This window comes from Odocoileus virginianus, chromosome 30 (genome assembly GCF_023699985.2).
Source record: "Odocoileus virginianus isolate 20LAN1187 ecotype Illinois chromosome 30, Ovbor_1.2, whole genome shotgun sequence".
NCBI classification, from domain to species: Eukaryota; Metazoa; Chordata; class Mammalia; order Artiodactyla; family Cervidae; genus Odocoileus; species Odocoileus virginianus.
The window spans coordinates 27,641,660-27,662,553 of record NC_069703.1 but is presented as its reverse complement, the minus strand read 5'-3'; the positions used below and the strand labels follow the sequence as shown (position 1 = coordinate 27,662,553).

General features: G+C 46.1%; 1 protein-coding gene across 2 annotated transcripts in view; it reads left to right on the top strand.

Moving 5' to 3' along the window:
- SERPINE2 (serpin family E member 2) overlaps positions 1-20,894 on the top strand; it is a 64,136-nt gene that overhangs the window by 17,407 nt on the left and 25,835 nt on the right. For both annotated transcript variants that reach the window (XM_020877722.2, XM_070458708.1), the window contains exon 2: positions 18,622-18,902. In XM_020877722.2, the coding sequence (XP_020733381.1) occupies positions 18,644-18,902 (259 nt within the window). In that variant the 5' untranslated portion in view covers positions 18,622-18,643. The remainder of the gene's footprint in view (positions 1-18,621; positions 18,903-20,894) is intronic.

Sequence of the window (20,894 nt, the reverse complement as noted above, 5' to 3'; positions counted from 1 at the left end):
TGAACTTCCCTGAAACAGACCAGTTGTTAGAACTGGGCACTGCTGCTGAAGGGATGTGTGGGTTCGATCCCTGGTCAGGGAACTGAGATCTCCTGTGCCACATGGCAAGCCCCCTCAAAAACGCATCCTTTGGATACCTGTTTACGTGTAGCTGAATCCCTTCACTGTTCATCTGAAACTATCACAACACTGTTAATGGGCTATAAAAGTGCAAAGTGAAAGTCGTGTCCGACCCTGTGCGACTCCATGAATGTGCAGTTCAGTGGAATTCTCCAGGCCAGAGGACTGGAGTGGATAGCCGTTCCCTTGTCCAGGGGATCTTCCCAACCCAGGGATCAAACCCAGGTCTCCCGCATTGCAGGCGGATTCTTCACCAGGTGAGCCACAAGGGAAGCCCAACAATACTGGAGTGGGCAGCCTATCTCTTCTCCAGCAGATCTTCCCGACCCAGGAACCAAAATAAAAAATGCAAAAAACATATTTAGATATTAGAAAAAATGCATTCTTGCTCCTGCAATTCAATCAAAGCATGGGTCAGTTAGGCATTCTGTGGGCAGAATTGAAGTCTTAACCACCAGTATCTAACTTTTCTCAGGATCAACAGCTCTCAGCCAGGGATGAGGCCCCTCTCTCCCCAGAATGTTTGTCAGTGTCTGCAGACATTTGGTTGTCAGCCACGTGCGTGGTGCCACAGGCATCTGATAGGAGAGGCCAGGGAGACAACTCAACACCCTAGGATACACAGAGCATCCCCTCAACACAGAGCTATCCAACTTGGAACGTCAGTAGTGCCAGAGCTGTGAAGCCCTGCTCGAGAATGTTTTTTTTTTTTTTTTTTTAAAAGAAATGACTCCCTAAGTATTGGTTGGTCAAAAGGTTCATTTGGATTTTTTCCATAACATCTAATGGAAAAATCTGAATGAACCTGTCAGTGCTTGCAAGATGGTGGCTTCTGTAATCGATGTTGGTTGCGGTTTAGTCACTAAATCGTATCTGACTCTTTTGCGACCATACTCTTTGTAGCCTGCCACGCTCCTCTGTCCATGGGATTTCCCAGGCAAGAACACTGGGGTTGATTGCCATTTCTTCCTCCAAGGGATCTTCCCCATCCAGGGATCTGACTCATGTCTCCTGCATTATAGGGTGGATTCTTTACCTCTTAGCCACCAGGGAAGACCCAAATCAGAATTATTACATGAGGTAAATTCAGGTGATTACCGAAGGCCTGGCGTCTTCATCGATGGCCTGGTTACCAAGAGAGCACTGTGCTGTCCCCTGGGGAAGTGTGAACAGGACAGAAAAAGTACTCTTTCCCTCACCCCCCCCAGGCACAAAGAGAAGAAGAGGCCACAAGTGTGATAGTCTGAGCAGGATTACAGAAGCCTGAGGCTGGAAAGAGCCTGGCAGGCTTTGCATACTGCCAGGGGAAGAGCGTACCTGCAGAGGAAGCCAGATCAGAGCAGACTGGCCAGGTTGGAGGCTGTGGGAGGGTAAGAGCTCAGGGAAGACCTGTTTAATGCAGGTCTTGGTGCCAAGGGTCAAGGTCAGCCTTCCCTATCAGCAAGGTCACTGGACAGTGCAGACATGGGTTGGATGTGGGAGACTGATGTTCTCTTCCAAGATTGCCGGTGGCTTGCTGAGCACAAAAGAGGTGGAGAGCATAGACCATTCAGGAAGCGTCTCAGAGGTAGAAGGATAGCGCTTCTTGATGGTTAAATGGGGTCAGGGAGAGGATGCAGGGTGACTTCCAGACTTCCTGCTTAGACTCTTAGATGGATGGGGAGCCGCCCTTACTGGGATGTAGGTAGTTCAGGGAGGAACCGCAAGTTTAGAGAGGAGGGCTCCTTTTTCTTCCCATCGTAGAATTTCTGTGAAAATGGGTAAGGGGACTTCTCTGTATCTATCTACCCCATGTTTCTTTTCAAAAGAAACATTGGGTTTTAGAGTCTGCTCTGTGAGTTAAAATCTAACATATTTCTCCCGGATTGCTGCTTCTCTCCAGTTACCATCATAATAGGTTTTCCAGTGCAGCTCAGAATGATTTCTAAATGGCTTCCTTGGGCAATCATCAAGCATTTTCTGTATTAGACTTCCCCTCCACCTAAGCAAATAAAACAGTAATGAGACTCGGCTCACCATCCATGCTTCGGAGACAGGGCTCTTCTGGCTTTGCCACGCTGAAACTTTTCTGAATTGCATCGGTCTGGTCCTGCCCTATTTCATTTTCAGCTGGTAGGAAACATGTTTCCTTATACCTGAGCCTGGCAGCCTCAGAGGGAGCACCAGGAAGTCACTGGAGCCTGATAGCCATATCCTAGGTCACCCAGTGGTGTTAGATACATTTTTCTAAAGAAAAATTCCTAGAGAAGGCCTGATACCATCACCAGGGCTGTTCGAGGAGGCTTCACGGGGCCCAGCAGCTACCCCGGGAGGGCAGGGCTACTCTCAGGTCCCTTCCATGAGGACCTGTGCCCACACGTGAAACTCTCATAAAGTCATATAGTAGATCCTCGAAGCCCAAAGAAATGAAGGAAATGGCCCACAGTTGCAAAAGGACCATGAATAAAACAGAAAAGGCAGCTTTAGAAATTCCCTTTGATTTTCAGAGATTGGAACTTGGGGAAATTTTGCAGTTGAGGAAGAACTGTTAGGATGGGCTGAAGAGTCAACATTCGGAGACTGAGGACGGAGACCCAAGGACTCCTTGACCCCCCGTGAATCGTGACAGAGGCAGCTTGGTTGAGCCCTTGGTGTTCAGGAACTGTCCAAAGAGCCTGAGCTGTGTCCCCCTTTTTTTATTCCTCGCATCAGCGCATCAGCAGGGACTACTGTTAGGTGCCCTGTGCAGTAGGCAGGTGAACTATAGTGCTTGTCAGAAATCAGGCAGTGAATTGATGGGGGACCCAGTTTGAATTTGAGTGGTTGTCTCTGGAGCTTAGAGCGGCCAAGAAAACTAAGAATTGGTGCTCTCTCAAAGAATTATGAAAAGGCAGAATTATTCAGACACATAGTTTTGACATCTTTTTTTTTTTGTAGAATATTGACATTTTTAGTGTGCTTGCAGTATTGGGAAAAGAAAGTTAATAATGAAAAGGTCTGTCTTAAGGTGCATTTGCTGACTAAAATTTTAAAATAATGCTTTTTATTTTTAATTTTTCATTTTAAGATAGTTGCAGATTGATATGCCATAACAAAAAACAGTAGAGGGAAATCGCCGGTAACCCTTCACCTACTTCCTACAAACGTATCATCTTGCACAACTGTGTGTGTGTGTGTGTGTGTGTGTGTGTTTAGTCGCTCAGTTATATTCAACTTCTTGCGACCCCATGGACTGTAGCTTGCCAGGCTCCTCTGTCCATGGAATTTTCCAGGCAAGAATATTGGAGTGTGTTGTCATTTTCCACACCAGGGGATCTTCCCAACCCAGGGATCAAACCTGTGTCTCTTGTGTCTCCTGCATTGGCAGGCAGATTCTTTACCTCTGCACCGCGTGGAAAGGCCTTGCACAACTGTAGTACTCAGCTATATATTACAGCTACAGTACTGCAACTAAGACATTAACATTGTATTGTACAATCCATCCACCTTGTTCAGATTTCATCCAGTTTTACGTGTACTTGTGTGTGTGTGTGCTGACTCTATGCAGTTTTATTATATTGTAGATTTGTGTCACTACCATAGTCAAGACACAGAATAGTTTCATCACCAGGACCCCTCATGTCAGCCTCTTATAGTCGCATCCACCCACCTCCCTCTTAGACCCCTGAGTCCTGGTTACCACTGGTATGTTCTCCATCTCTGTAATTTTGTTATTTTAAAACTATTTTATCAGTGGAATCATTCAGTATGCAACCTTTGGGCTTCTTGTTTTGGCTATGCCATGTGATTTGTAGGGGATCTTAGTTTTCCGACCAGGGAGTGAACCTGGGCCCCAGCAGTGAAAGCACTGAATCCTAACCACCAGATTGCCAGGGAATTCCCAGTGTGTAACCTTTTGGAATTACCTGTTTTCACTCAGCATAATTCCCTTGAGACCCATCCCAGTTGCAGTGTGTATCCATGGCTTGTCCCTGCTTTGTGCTGCCTTCCATGTATTTAACCAGTCACTTGTTGAAGGACATCTGGGTTGTTTCCAGTCTGAAGCTGTTACAGATAAAGCTGCTACAACATTGGTGCAGGTGTTTGTGTGATGATGAGTTTCCATTTCTCTTAAATAATGTCTAAGATAGTTGGATCGTATGGTTCAACACATACAAGAAACTGCCAAACTGTTGTCCCGAATGGCTGTACCCTTTACATTCCCACCAGCAGTGTGTAAGTGATCCAGACTCTCTGCATCTTCTCCAGCACTTGGTGTTATCACTAGTTTTTATTTTAGCTGTTCTGATAGGTGTGGAGTACCAGCCTGTTGTGGTGTTTTAATTTGTGTTTCCCTAATGGCTCATGATGTTGAATATCTTTTCACAGGCTTATTTACCTTCTGTATGTTCTCTTCAAGGAAATGTCAGTCTATTTCTTTGGCCCATTTTCAGATTGAATTGTTTGATGTTTTTTTACTTTTATGTTATGAGAGTTGTTTGTGTTCTAGATACCATACTAGACTTTTGTTAGATAGGATGTTTGCAAATATTTTCTCCTAATCCATAGATTGTCTTTTCATCGTCCTTGCCGAGTCCACAGTACAGCAAATATTTTTTAGCTTTTTATTTTGTTTTGGGGGCATAGCCGATTAACAATGCTATGATAGTTTCAGGTGAATACCAAAGGGACTCAACTATACATATTCATATGTCCATTCTCCTCCAAACTCCCCTCCCATCCAGGCTGCCATATAACATTGAGCTGAGTTCCCTGTGCTATACAGTAGGTTCTTCTTGGTTATCCATTTAAAATAAAGCAGTGTGTACATGTCCATCCCCAACTCCCTTACTATCCTCCCCCCACCCTTCCCCTGGCAACTGTAAGTTTGTTTAGAGCAAATATTTTTATTTTTGATGAAAGTGAAAATTGAAAGTGTTAGTTGCTCAGTCGTGTCCTACTCTTTGTGAGCCCGTGGACTGGAGCCTGCCAGTCTCCTCGGTCTATGGGATTCTCCAGGCAAGAATACTTGAGTGGGTAGCTATTCCCTTCTCCAGGGGATCTTCCTGACACAGGGATCAAACCTGGGTCCCTGCATTGCAGGCAAATTCTTTACCAATGAGCCACCAGGTCAAATTCTTCATTTTTTTGTTATGGGAGTCATAATTTTAGTTTCGAATCTAAGACAAAATAGAGTTTTGATTCCTGCCTCTTCTAACGTGCAGTGTCTAATTTTGGAAAAGAAGGCAGGGGGATAGGATGGATATTGGAGTGTGAAGCGTTGTTCTTCCAGCTTCTGTCTAGTTTAAACTCAGGTATGTGTCATGATGAGTTATTCATCAAGGTTATGGCCCCAGGGTAGAGCTGGTCCTACAAGGACTGTAGGATGATGATGGTGTTTTAAAAAAAAAAAAAAAAATTCAAAATCTCTGTTTCCAGAACCATCCACAGTACCTTCTAACACAAGACTTGTTTGCACATGAGATCCTCTGTCTGGAGCACTCTCCCCTGCCCCCAGCCCTCACCCCCTTCGTCCTTTCGAGCTCATCCTGCAAGGCTGGCCCTTCCTCAGAGCACCTCCCCAAACCCTGCCTGCCCCTCCTTCTCCCCAGGGGTGTCTTGGGGGAGTCCTCTGTTGTACATTCTACTTGCTGTCAGAGCACTTGCAAAGCAGATATGTCAGTATGAATGTAAATATCCAGCCAGGATTCGTGATGGTCTCATTGAAGCCTGTTTCCCTCTAGACCAAGCTTTCTCAACCTCGACCCTCTTGACGTTTTGGAGTGGACAGGTCCTTGTGCAGGGCTGTCCTGCGCCTTGGAGGGTGTTGAGCACCACCATGGCCTCTGCCCACTAGATGCCCATAGCACCCTCCCCGCTATGCCCAGTTGTCATGACCAAAGACTCCAGCTGTTTCCAGATGTTCCCTGGAGGGCAGACCACCCCGGTGGAGAACCGCGGTACTAGACTCTGTTCCGGAGGGTAGGCGCCGAGCCCGTTCTGTCCAGGTTCTCCCTCCAGTCCTCTTCCTGGCACACCAGTGCTTCATTAATATTTGTGAAATTGATAAATGGATGAACGGTACCTCCTCATTAAACAGTTCTTTATGTGGCATCCTCAGAAAAACCACCTGATCTCAAAAGAACCAAGCGGGTTTCGCTGTGAATTTGAGCCTTCTAAATCTAGAGTTCCTCTCTTCTTAGCTGAGTACAGTTTCCTCACCCCCTTCCCCTGCTGCCTGGAGTAAGGATGCAGGAGTCTTCGACTTCCTGCCCGATTAAAGCCCACATCCTCTGTCAACACTCCCAGGACAGGGGCCCTCAGAGCCTAGAAAAAGTACCTCCATCATCCCCAGGGCTGGGAGGCCTCCCACTACCTCTGAACGCTCTTTCCGAGAAAAAGAGGACATCTCTGTGGGCGGAACTGGAACCTCCTGCAGGTGGCATTTTGCGGGTAATTTGGCGAAGGGTTTGCCTGGAGACGCAATTCAGCATTCATCAGCTGAGTCTCCTTCCCTCTCTTGCTGGCCTCTGCTCCCTTTTCATGAGGAAAGGGAGGAAAATAGAGGTTTGGGCTCAGTTTTGCTTAGCTAAGCATGTAACTGAATATAATTAGTTCAGAAACATGTCAAGGAGTTAGCGCAGTCAGCCGTAAGTATAAATGTAGGGTATGTGTGAGCGTTTCAGGCTTTTCTCTGTACCTGGCAGTTTTGGTTCCGTGAGCCTGAATGATAGAGCGGGCTTGGCTTTGCGTGCGTTCTCAGTCACATCCAACCCTTTGTGACCCCATGGACTATATAGCCTGCCAGGCCCCTTCGTCCATGGAATTTTCCCAGCAAGAATACTGGAGTGGGTTGCCATTTCCTTCTCCAGGGATCGAACCCTCGTCTCTTGCATCTCCTGCATTGGCAGATGGATTCTTTACCACTGAGAAAGGACTATGGGGCATGGAGGAGCAGGCAGTGGGGAGGGGGCAGGCTGATGGGGGTAATGACTGGTTACTCCCGCTTCGTGGGAGGGACACCAGGGGTGAGCCGCAGCAGAGGGAGGCTCGGGCTGGTCCTCCTGCGGGGCAGGAACAACTGGGCCCGCTGTTAACGCCTTCCAGCTGCTCCTTGCAGGGGGCTCGGGGTGAGATGGGCACCACCCCCGGCTCCAGCCGCAGAACTTCATAGGCTTGCAGAAGAGCCCGATTTGATAAGGCGGCTGACAGGCCACAGCTTTATCTAATGGTAACACAAAGCTTCCCGTCTGGGATTTCCAAAAGGGACGGGCAGGATGCCTTCCTCCCCTGGGTAGAGAAGCCTCGGGCCCAAAGTTCCAGGAGAGTCACTGTGACATTTGTCGCTTTGACAGGAAACAAGCCTGTGATCAGACTGAAGGCTCGATTCTAAGGTAAGGAAAGTCAGTCGTGACACAGGGGAAAGTGCACACGTGTGCTTTTTTGTGCTTTGGAACAGCCTTCTTATCCTCGGCACAACTAACGTTAGGGGCTGGATGACTCTGCAGCGGGGAGCCGGCTCAGGCAGCGTCCCTGCCCGTGAAAAGCCAGTAGGACCCCCTCCCACGGATGGCAAACCCAAACATCTCCGGACGTTGCCAAATGTCCCTTGGAGCGGGGGGAGGGGGGCAGTGTCACGCCCCCTCCCGGCTGGAACCACGGCCCTGGAGGAACAAGCATTCAGTTCAGTCCCTGTGCTATGTAAGGCTGTGGTCACTTGTTTACTCTGAGTATTTGATGATTTAAGCACAGGACAGAGAGGTAGAAAGAAGGCAGTGTTTCTTTACTTTTCCCTCAGCTGACCCTTTCAACTGCATCCCAAGAGTCAGCATGATAGACTGGCTAAATGTGTCAGTTTTCAGACATCTCTTCACCTTGTGTGATCTGTATGAGCTGGGAAGTTTATTTAATTTTTCTGGGCAGAATGGTATATGTAACCTCCCAGCCACTTACAACCCACTAAGACTGTGGGCTCCAACTCGCAGTAGCAAGCCTCTGAAAATAACGGGTACATAGAGTTAGCATCAACACACAGGAGCTGGAGGAGAAGGGCACAGAGCTGCTAAGAGGGCACCCCCGGTGTCCCTCCCTTGGAAATTTAGACTACAGTGATCATTGCTGTTGCAATTATCTATTGCAGAGAATATTGTGGTGATTTTGCTATGAGAAACAACTCCACAGTGAACCTTTTTAGGCTCAAAACCTTTTATAATTATTATTGTTACCTTAAGATTGAAGAGCTCTTGCTGTTCCAGTAGGTATACATACTTTTAAGAATTTTCATACCAAGAATTGTTTTTCAGAAAAAAATTTTATCAGTTTACACTTTCAGCACTTACTGTTCACTCTTTTTCTTTTTTTTGAAAGCAACAGTCTAGAGAGCATTGATTTCTCACCTACGAATTGAAGACCTGTAGACAACCTGTAGTTATTCTCAGGGGTCAGAAAAGTCATGTTCCTGGTCTAACTTTCAGTATAGACTGAATAAATAATATCTCAAAACATGATTGTCTTAAAATGTATCAAGATGCTACTATGTATAGATAGAAAGAATTTTCATTTTAATAGTGTTTATGAATTCATGGTAGTATTTTATTGTGTCTTTTCCCCAGTATTAAAAATATAATTAGTCATGAAGCATCTGTAATACTTTTCTTAGGTCTCAAGAATGTGCTGCCTTGTTCTAAAGATTGAGAACCACCGGTCCGTATCACTCTAGTATTTTAGGCTATTGATTAGAAAGTCGTCCATATAAACTGTTGTGTCTTAAAGATTTGTCAATAAGGAAGTCTATAGGACTTGACATCACATGTAAAGCATTTAATGGCCCAAATCAGCAGCCTAAAAAAACATATCACACAACCATTAAAGGTTTTTTGGAACACACTTACCTACCTCCTATGCTCAGTTGCTTAGTCTTGTGAAAGTCTTTGTGACCCCGTGGATGTAGCCTACCAGGTTCCTCTGTCCATGGGATTTCCCAGGCAAGAATACTGGAGTGGGTTGCCATTTTCTCTTGCAGGAGATCTTTCTGACACAGGTATCAAACCCACGTCTCCTGCATCAGCAGGTGGATTCTTTACCACTGCGCCGCTTGGGAAGCCCTATCTATCTACACTCCCACCTTATAAGACCCCTTCTTCCTCTTATAAAGATGAGGGAACACGCCAGCACTGTGTTGCTCCGTGTTGTAAATAATCTGGTGGTGGTTTAGTCACTCAGTTGAGTCTGACTCTTGCGATCCCATGGACTGTAGCCCGCCAGGCTCCTCTGTCCATGGGATTCTCCAGGTAAGAACACTGGAGTGGGTTGCCATCTCCTTCTCTGTAAATTGTCTAAAGAAGTTGTAAAGATACAGACAGGGCTCTATTAAAGTGTAAGTATTGTTTAACCTGTTTTTTTTAGCTCGATCCTTGAGACTTTCTTAATAGCTATTGAAATAAAAATCAGAGACTGTTTGAGCATCGAGGGGGACGAGACAGCATTTACTGAGCCCGCTCCCGTGAGCCAGGCACTATGCTTGGTCCTGTCTGCCTTTCTGTTGTGCAGACGGAATTCCCATGACCACCCTTGAAATTTGATTTCTAATACAGTAAACGAGAAAGCTGAAGTTGATAAAGATTGTGACTTGCCTTGGATCTCTTCGTTAGTGGATGGTAAAACTGGGCTTTGAACCTTAGATAAATTTCCCCTGACACTTAGAGGAAAAGAAAATAAATGTCCCATTATCTTGTATTTTAAAAGTTGGACAATTCTCAATTTTTAAAAAAAGAACCATAAAAAAAGAGATGGACAACTAACAAAACCCCAATTACCTTCTTTCTCCTAGTCTTCCCCTTTCACCCCAAAAGAGATTTCGGAATGAATGGTGTGTGGATGAAAGGCACTTGGATGTCGGTTAGAGCGTGCTTACAATATGTGTCTCTTGGTTGAAGGAACCTTTTAGACGCTGTTGCCATACATTTCTGTAGCTGAACATTTCTTTCCTGGGCATTTTTAGGTTCCTTTTTGGCAAAAGGAATTAGTGTCACAGATCAAGCATCTGCTTTGAAGTCTTAAAAAATTTAAGAAGAAGTCCAAAGAGGTCTCTCTCAGCCTCTCTCCAGTAACCTGAAAGGAGGCATTTTAAAGCCACCGATCTGCTGTCACTTTTATCAGTTGGCATTTCCTGTTTGTTCTCTTAAGTCTTAAGAATGCTAACTCATTCAGATAGCACTCCATACGCTTCCCAAGAAGGATATGAAGATGCCTTTTAGTTTTGCTTGTTTATCTAATTTTCTATCTTAAGAGAATGTGGTAGATATTTGGAAACGAGGACAGATTCTGGTGGACATATTTCAGTAACGTTTATTTGAGGGACTGGAGTCCCCCTCTCTCCATCGTAGGACCAGACTTAACCACAGTTACTTGTGCATTAACAGCTGCAGTCACTTTGCAGACACGGACTTTCCCTCCGTAGGGCGACTCCTCAAGTTCTCCAGGCTGCCTCTTGCCAAGTCCCCTTACCAGTTAGGCTATTGCCTGTTGGCAAAGCATTGGTGAGAAGCATTGGCCTGATGGCTCGGCAGCATAGTCCTACTTCAGGCCTCTTAGAGGTCACAGTCTGGCAGCCCCTTCACATTTACTTCTTTGGGAAGCTCTATCAAGAAAACTGTTGGGAGATGTCATGATTCTAATATAATCTGATGTGCTGTTCTTTTGGAGAAGGCAATGACAACCCACTCCAGTACTCTTGCTTAGAAAATCCCATGGACAGAGGAGCCTGGCAGGCTGCAGTCCATGGGGTCGCTACGAGTTTGACATGACTGAGCGACTTCACTTTCACTTTTCACTTTCACGCATTGGAGAAGGAAATGGCAACCCACTCCAGTGTTCTTGCCTGGAGAATCCCAGGGACGGGGGAGCCTGGTGGGCTGCCGTCTATGGGGTCGCACAGAGTCGGACACGACTGAAACGACTTAGCAGCAGCAGCAGCTGTTCTTTTTCGCTACCTCCTGTAGCCCCCTGCTAGAAGAATTGGTTAATCCAGAGGCAAATTAATGAAGGGTCTTAGTTTCCAAGAACCAGGATCCTAGAAGCACTGAAATCAGAAGGATATTAACCATTTCCAGTTTCCTAATACTTGAGAATATGTCAGCGTTTATTAAGGGAGGGAGCTGATTGTCATGCCTCCCCTTTCTCCCTGATAAACTGGGGGACTCTCCTTGTCATGATGTGGGCCAGTTGTTCATTCTAGGAGCTTGCATTGTTAGGGTCTCACTCAGGATGGGGTTGATCCAGGAGACTTACCACCTCCACATGAGGGTGATCTGTTTTAATTATCCTAGCCCAACTTTTAATGCCCAGCTCATACCCTCATCTTCTCAGCATCCAGGACTATACGGGCTGTCTATACAGCCCTTCCCAGCCCTGGGAAGCAAACCAGTTCACATGTAAACAATCTGTCTTCCATAATTTAAATTTTAATATTTGGCTGTAGTCCAGAAAGGGATGTAAATGGATTTTGTATTTTTCCACATTGTTGTTGCCCAGTATCCCCACAGTTAATTTAGGGTTTATTTGATCAGGATACTCAGATTGTGGTCTTTAAATACTGTCTCCCACAAAAGGAACCAGAGTTCCCTAGAGAAGTGTCTGATTCCAACTGGGACAGGAAGTATGTCAAACAAGCCTAGAACATCTTGCCAAACCAGAAACAAGGAAGCTATTGAGACTGCAGGGTCATATAAAAGGTTCAGGGGCCAGCCTGAAGAGGCTTGTTCTGAGCATCAATAAAAGTCATAGCATCTCAGTCAATCAGAAGCCTTAAAATATGTTGGAAAACATGCATTCATATTTATACTAAGCAAACAAACAAGGACACCCCCTCTGGTTGGCATTAAGAATTCTGAGTAACCAAGTCATTATTTGGAGAATGATATAAGGAAGGGATTATTACTTTGATATACAAACTGAACCTCAAGACAACCAAATAGTTGGTTATGGGAAATTTCTTTTTATAGAAATATTCCAACTAATAAAGAAAGAAAGAGTTACAACAGCACCATTTGGCAAGCCGTAATAAAACAAGGCACTTAGGGAATGATCATGAGTAAGTGCTAACATCACAAAAAAGAGACAGACAGCCTCTGTCTCCTGATTCCAGCCCCTTGTACAAAACCTCTGTGAAATATTTTTGCAAAAAAAGAGATTTAAATCTGATCAACCTCTGGAGCAGAAGTTGGCAAACTTCCTGTGAAGGGCCAGGTAGTAAATGCTTCTTGGCTTTGTGGTCCATCTGAGCAGCTGTCTATTCAACTTGCTGGTAGGAACTCAAATGCAACCGGAGAGAAAGCAACAAAGTGTGGCCAGATCTGACCCAGGAGTCTGCAGACCAATGCTCTAGGTCTAAGTATGGGTTTACAGAAAGTAAGGAAGACAGAGGAGCTTGTTAAACAGCATCACGTGAATGCAGTTAGCAAAATCTAGACTGGGAAATGATGGAACAAGCAAATTGGTCTCTTCAAAGAAAGACTTCCCAGGAAAAATAAGTAACTAGGGAAAGATTTTTAAAAAGACAAGAGACATGTCAACCAGTTGCCAGGTATGGAGCTTATTTAGATCCTGATTTAAATAAACTGCAAAAATGGAAGACAATCAGGAAAATTTGAACACTGATTAGATATTTAACATAATAAAGAGATATTAATTTTTGAGGGGGATAATATGTGTATGTAGTCCTTAGTTTTAGAGTGTATATTGAAAATACTTTGAATTATATACTGTCTAGCCTTTGCTTCCAAAATAATCTTTGCTTTTAAAAGAAAATAAGCCACGAGTTAACAGTTATTTTATCTGGATGTTAGATATTGAGGATTTATTTTTGCATATACTTGAAATCTTTTATGACAGAAAGGTTTTTTAAAAATATACATTTTACCAGATACATCACTTTAAACATATTTTAGAGAATAAGAATGGATGGAGCATTTTTTTATTAGATACTCCTGTGTCCTCTTAAAACAGATGGGAATCATCTGGCTAAGAGTTGGCACCAAAAGAGTGTTTCCAGTGTTTTCCCCCCGAAACTGTTTATAGACATCTTATTTGTTATTTTAAATAGACTCGACAGATATCACATTATTTATCATTTGAGCTGACAAGTATATTACTTAGCATTTGCTCATGTGTTATATGTAAAAGATGTTTTGTTTTGTAAAAAAAGAGAGAAAGAATTTATAAGATTGAAAATAAGCTTCATCTTTTGTGACCAGCTCTACTGGTCCCCCGTTGTTTAACTGATGAGCAATTGCAGGAATCTGGCCACAAGGCCTTTCCAGAAGGGAGGTAATGTGAGCGACGGCAACTGGCAGGGATGAGGCGGTTGGGTGCAGAGGGGACCAGGGATGCAGAAACGCAGGCTCCAGCCCCAGGGCTGGTTGCTGTGCAGGCTGTCTGGGGGAATGAGGGCCCTGTGTTACCAGATGCCCATCCATTTTCCTTTTTCCTGAGAAGAACTCTACATCTAGATTGTATGTGACATCTTCTAACTTAGATGCTTAAAACAGGGGTCCCAGTACTTACCTGTGGCCTGTTAGGAACCAGGCCACACAGCAGGAGGTGAGCAAAACTTCATCTGTGTTTACAGCCGCTCCCCATCACTCGAGTTACATTCCAAGCTCCGCCTCTTGTCAGAGCAGCGGCGGCACTAGATTCTCACGGGAGCACTAACCCTACTGTGAACTGTGCATGCGAGAGAGCTAGGCTGTGTGTTCCTTATGCAGGTCACCCTAAAACCATCCCCCCAACTCCCGTCTTCGGTCCATGGAAAAACTGTCTTCCATGGAACTGGTCCCTGGTGCCAAAAGTGTCGGGGACTGCTGGCCTGAAATATTTCTAGAGCATTTTGTTTTCCAGACCAAACCCTCACTTAGCTGGATTAGACCTCAGATTTAGCTTCCCTCCTCGCAATGGCAGGGCCCTAAACAAGAACCTGAGGGCATGGGGGTTCTAAAGTGCTCTGGCCCTGCTTTCTGTGAACTTCCAGGCTAGTTGGGAGGGAAAAAAAATACTTGAAAAACAAAATGAGAGGTGCAGATAGAAAATGCTGTGGGAATTAAGAGAAGGGGGTGGCTAGTCCCATCGGGGACTATAAGGGATCTTCATGACCTAGGGATCATACCCACGTCTCTTGTGTCTCCTGCATTGGCAGGCAGGTTCTTTACAACTAGTGCCATTTGGGAAGCCAAATTTACAACACTAAATCTCACTTAAAGCTCAAAAACATTCCTCACTCTGGAAAGGAAAGATTTGAAGTAAGAGAAACTAGAAGTTCATGGGGAAACAGAAGCCCACATTTGGAAGGATATACCTGTAATAATGGGCTTCCCTTGTGGCTCAACTGGTAAAAAATCTGCCTGCAATGCGGGAGACCTGGGTTTGATCCCTGGGTTGGGAAGATCACTTGGAGAAAGGAAAGGCTACCCACTCCAGTATTCTGGCCTGGAGAATTCCATGGACTATTGCAAAGAGTTGGACACAACTGAGAGACTTTCATTTTCACCTGTAATAATGACTTTATTTATAGGTTTGTGATTTCCCTACAAGAATGGCTTAAAGTAGAAACTTTTCACTACTATGAAAAGATTATTCAAGAAATTGAACCATTTAGATAGATTTAGGATCGTCCATATTGATGCTGTGTAATACATTTGGGCCACATCTTTATTGCTTCTCTTACCTGAACGTTTAAAGTGTAATTTCTCTTAAAAAAATAGGATGTTATTATGTTCCTCCCATAATGAGAATCTCTTCCTTCTAGAGAGTAAGCATTTCAAAGCCTGATAACTGTAACAGTTATTTCATGTAAAAGACTGTTTGAACATGAATATGTATTCATATCAGGAATGTTATCAGCCGATAGTAATGTTTGGATTAATACCCACTGTCCTGGCTATGGAACTTTGGGAAGAAGTAAAAGCTTAATCTTAGGCATGCGCACAAGCCAGGTAAGTTTAGACAACTGAGCGTTTAGCCTATGAAACTGAGGCCAAGAAGAAGTTATGCCCAGAACATCAGTCACAAACAGCTCTGATTCCAAGTTCTGCACAGCCCCTGACCATGTCCCAGTGTACTGTTATGAAACTACACACAGACATCTCTCAAATACTTCCCATTCCAAGGAACCAAGAAAAACACCCCTGGCAGACTTCCCCCACTTTATAATGAAACTGTTCTTTTAGCTAAAATTCACAACCAAGCAAAATTCTGCTAAATAAGGTGGCTATTTATTTGGGAGACAGTCTTTGCTGATTCCAAGGCCTTGGAATGTAGCTTTTTCTTACCAATCCTTTCTACCAGTTTTACAATCTTCTACATAAATCTGTAGTGTTTGGGTAAATCAACTTTAAGCTAGCAGAGGCTAAACCAGTTTGATGTCCTTTCTGAGGATGCAGATTCAAATATTTGCTAATCCAGGAGAATTTTGTTGGGAGGCTTGGGGAGTATGGATTATGGCATACTGAAGGCAGCTGCCAGAGTCCACCAAAATGCAAGAGTCAACAGTTCAGATTGATGAAGTTGGTACCAGTCACCGGATTTGGCCATTTGTAACAAAGATGGTACTGACTGTTTTATATTTATGCTGGCTTTGTAGTATCTTAAAGGTTAAAGAGGACATTTATTTCCAGGGAAAAAAAAGGGGGGGAGGGAGAAGGTGTGGACACAGTGTCTAATGTCTAATTTTTAGATGCATTGAGTAAAGCTTCCATAGTCAGGATTGGAGAGCTCTGCATTGTCAACCAGGCCAAAAGAAACTCAGAGAATTATTGTAGTATTAGAGCTGGTCCAAGGTGCCAAAGTCAGACTAGGCCACTCTGGCCACAGGAAAGCCCTGAGTGGGAGTGTATGTAGGTCACTTACATGTTTTGAATTTAGACAGGCTGCATTTACACACTCATTCTACATTTAAGCTCTGGACGAGCTCTGAATATTCTGAACTTTTTGTAACATGCTTGTTTCCCAATATAAAGAATCTTGCACCGTCACCTTTGAACGATGGCCTTAGTGGTTCACCTCAGGGTCCCACGTGTTTGGTGGGGAGCAGGTGGGGAAGTAGTGGGTGCCTCTTCCCACTCCAGTGCATTTCAATCTGTTTGGAAACGTTTGAAGCTAAGAGTGAGTGAGGTTCAGGACTGAACAGAATCATTTTCTTAAGAACTCCTTAGTGGTCCAGTGGTTAGGAATCCACCTGCCAATGCGGCGGACAGGGTTTCGATCCCTGGTCCGGGAAGATTCCACGTGCTGTGGGGCAGCTAAATCCTGTGCATCACAGCTGCTTAAGCCTGCGAACCTAGAGCCCGTGCTCCACAACCAGAGAAAACCTGTGTGCAGCCAGAAACACATGAATAAGATAAATTTTTAAAAGGGATCATTTTCTAGTCATGCTCAATAAACATTATTTTGATGCAATGAAAAATAATTAACAAAAATAGAATATATATAAGGCATCAAGTTTAATCCCACATGCATTTATTGAACATCTACTGGAGTGGGGAGCAGGAAAAGTAAATAGAGAGGAAGGCAAGAGAACACGGCGCTTCCCAGGTGGCTCAGGGGTGAAGAATCCACCTGCCAACGTGGGAGACACGGATTCAGTCCCTGAGTCGGGAAGATCCCCTGGGTAAGGAAATGGCAACCCACTCCAGTATTATTGCCTAAATAATCCCATGGACAGAGGAGCCTGGCGGGCTACAGTCCACGGGGTTGCAGAGAGTCAGACACGGACACACATTGCCGTGTTTGCCTGATGCTGTCCTGGTTCCCTTTCCTTTTCTGGAGCACATGGACACTGTTCTCCCCTCACTCCAGGTTACCTCTGCTAAAAGGCTCCCCTCTGTCTTATTCTCTGAAGACACACCCCCTACCTTCCCCATGCAAATACACCTAGCGTCCATGGGATTCTCCAGGCAAGAATACTGGAGTGGGTCGCCATTTCCTTCTCCAGGGGATCTTCCTTCCCGACCCAGGGATCAAACCTGAGTCTCCCGCATTGCAGGCAGATTCTTCACCATCTGAGCCACCAGGGAAGCCTGTAACAGGAGGACCACTTGTTTCTGGAGAAACTTGTGCCCGTCAGGAGCTCAGATCTCGGGAGGAGCCAAGTTAGCCACGTCTTGAGTTCTGCGTTGGTTTTACCAGCTGCCGCTGCCAAGTTCTTATTTAATGAGAGTATTGGCTTTTCCATAAACACATGTAAATTTCCTACCTCTTACTTGTCACAGCCAAAGAAAGCTCAGTAAGCGGTAATCAAGGAAGAAAGTGTATTTCAGAGGAATCACCACAATTGAGAATATCTGTAAACGGTGCCATCTTCACAGTTGACGAATTTGCAGATTGTTCTGCCCTCTTGCAGGTTTACATTTATTTTCACTTAAATTTAGTTTCATTAAGCATTCTTTAGTTAAGAAAATCATATGCTTATGGTAAAAGTCGTGTATGTGCAGTTAATAAGATAATCTCAGCAGCCTGAGAGATTCACTCCCTGCTTCAGACCCTCCAGTGTTTTCTCACCACCCGTAGAATGAAATGCAAGAGGCGGACAGGGCTTGACAAGCCCTTCAGAATCCAGCCCCTTTTTCTTCTTCACCGCCTCCCCCAACCCTCCTCCCCACATCACTTATATAGCAGCCACATCGACCTCTTGACAACCCACCTCTGCTGCCCCTCTGCCCCTCTGGCCCTCTGCCTGGCGCATCCTTTCCCCTGATCTGCGCTTTTGGTTACTCCAGCCTTGGCACGTGTGTCCTTCTGCAGAAGTGACCTCCCTGCCTACCCAGGCCCATGCTGCCCCACCCCTACTGCTTCCTTCACTTACATCACCGTTCATACTGTCGTGACCCTGATCCCTCTCTGAAGTGACTCTATTGCCTCCTGGTTTTCTGTCTCCCCTCTGGAAGATAAGCTCCAGGAGGGCAGGGCTCACGGCCATTTTCTTTACAGTCTGTGCTGAGCACTGAGACAAGGGCTTGGCACATTGCAGGTGCTCAGTAAATATCGGTGTGATGGGATGAAGGGTGGTTACGAAAAAGAAACAACGATTAGGGTCGTGTTTGCTGCAGTCTTAGGACCAGCAATTGTAAGTTTCCTTCCTCTCGCTCCCCATCCCCCTCACAAAATATAAAGGAAAACAGTTTCATCTATGCTGTTCTACCTTGACTATATTAAAGATCTGCAGTTACACTGAATTTAGTAAATCACAGCCCCCTGGGTACAGAGTTGTTTTGTTGTTAAGTCGCTGAGTCGTGTCTGACTCTTTTTGTGAGCCCTTGACTGTAGCTTGCCAGGCTCCTCTGTTCATGGGGTTTTCCAGGCAAGAATATTGGAGAGGGTTGCCATTTCCTTCTCCAGGGGATCTTGCCCACCCAGGGATCGAACTTGTGTCTCCTGCATTGGCAGGCAGATTCTTTACCACTGAGCCACCAGGGCAGCCTGAGTACAAAGTAGTTCCTCCAGAAACGTTTGTTCAGTGTAGAACATAAACATTTTCTCCGTCTCCTCTTCCAGGTTGTCCTTGCCGGAAGGAACCATGAATTGGCATTTCCCCTTCTTCCTGGTGGCCTCTGTGACGCTGCCTTCTGTGGGCTCCCAGTTCAACCCTCTGTCTCTGGAGGAACTTGGCTCCGACACGGGCATCCAGGTTTTCAATCAGATCGTCAAGTCCCAGCCTCATGACAACATCATCATTTCTCCGCACGGGATTGCGTCTGTCCTGGGGATGCTACAGCTGGGAGCCGACGGCAGGACCAAGAAGCAGCTCACCACTGTGATGAGATACGGCGTGAATGGTGCGTGTGCCGGGGCCTGGCTGTGCAGGCGTCCCGGGCAGGAGGGCCCCTTGCTCAGCCGGGAGGGATCTAGCCAGTGCCCCCTGGGCCGGAGGGCCAGCCTCCTCTAAGGGCCAGCGGCAGTGCGGAGAGCTGGGCTCTGGGCTTTGCTCTGGCTGTGGGGCTATAGGCAGGCACTTGATCGCTCGATGCTCCCGTTTTCTCATCTCAAACAAAACTTCCTGTCCGCCCCACCCCCATGGTGTACAGGGCTCAGAATGCATTATGGCTGTGAATATGCTTTTAAATCCATAAGCTTGGGGAGGTGGGTGGCTGTGACCTTGGCGGGCAGCAGGAAGGGAGCCTTGTGCTAGGGAATCCATCTGCATATTCACTGGTGGTGGACACATGAGTCTCCATGGGGGATGAAATTGCAAAGAGCTGCACATAAACATGCATGCGTGTAAAACAAGTGCACGGGGGACTGGGCCAGTGGCAGTTTGCTGGTTGTGGATCTACATCCTGCCATCATGCAAGATACTATCATTGGGAAATTCAGGTGAAAGGTAGACATATACAGGGAAAAATATATGGTTTTGCAACTTCCTGTGACTCTATCACTATTGCAAAATAAAAAGCTTGATTTCAACTAAGGCCCAATAGGAATGGTTTCGTTTTCTTGAAAGCAAACCCTGTTTGAATTACCTGCCTAAACGTAGGAGCTTACATCTCCAAGCGTTGTCACTCAGCCTGAGCTCAGGTTTTCTCACCCGAGTCCCTGCCCACCACCTCCCCAGGGCGTGGGGTATTGGGGGGCAGCGCTGGTCTTTGGCACCAGCGGGCGCCGTGACCTTGAACAAGTCCTTTCTCACGTCTGGTTTGTGGTTGCTTTATTGGGAAGTGAGTGTGCTTTCGCACCCACATTCTTCCTCTCCCACTGGCCGTCAGGTTCTAGGAATCTTGCCCCTGTTGACTCTGGGAGCAGAGAGATGGGGGTTTGGGAGCTTGCGCACCTCCCTCTGCACCCCAGCTAGACTCTTCTCCAAGCAGCCTCCTCCGGGGCCACCAGCCCCAGAGGCCTACCTGCCCCCACCCCCTTAGGCTGGCCCGTACTCTTGTTTGCATAGCGTGAAACCTCCGCTTGAGTTTGCAGTTCATTCACCTGTTTGGAAGTGCAGGAGGACTAAATGCTTGGAACACGCTGTGCTGCCCTCGTTGGAAGCCCACAGAGCTCTTGGTGATTTATAACTTCAGAGCGAACCACCCATAGGGTTCCTGGCCTCTCCCAGGGCTGGCCAGGCTCTGCCGGCCAACACCATTTCAAAAGAGCAACTAGATTCTTGTTTGTTTTCCTGCCGAGCCACATCCATGTCAGGTAGTATTTCTAAAATGTTGACAACATTGGTCGGTGGGCAACCTCCCCCGACCCAAAGTCGCTCACCGTCAGTTCACACGACAGACTCATCCTGAGGAGCCTGGGTGGGCTGTCAGGCCTTGGTTTGGGCTCAGCCTCTGGGAACTCAGGATGATGGTACGCTGGCTGCGGAGGGAGGTGAGATAGTCCGGGGCAGGGGAGGAGGACCTGTCCTGACCTCTTCTGAGGAGGGGGCCGGGGCCCGTGGAGGAGGCCGTGCAGCTGAAAGGAACGAGTGCCAGGATTGGGCCCTGACGTCAGCTGGTCCCTTCATCATACAGGAGGCCTGCCCGTCCTGCTGGACCCGCCCCTCAGAACCCGTGAGGGGTGGGGTCCCCAGAGGCCTCCAAAGGGCCAGACTGTGGGGCTCTCACCTCTTCCAGAGTGACTGTCAAGGTGACTCTGCTGGTTGTTTTAGGGCAGTGTCATTTTGAAAGGACCCCAAGTGAGTTAGACAGATCTGTAAGTCGAGCTCTCTGTAGGCACACATTTCATCCTCTATAATTTCTTTCCCTCTTCTCCATGCCCTGAAACCAAATGGAGTGCGTACAAGTCACTCATGTAAAATAAAGCTTACTGAAAAGTGAAGTTGCTCAGTT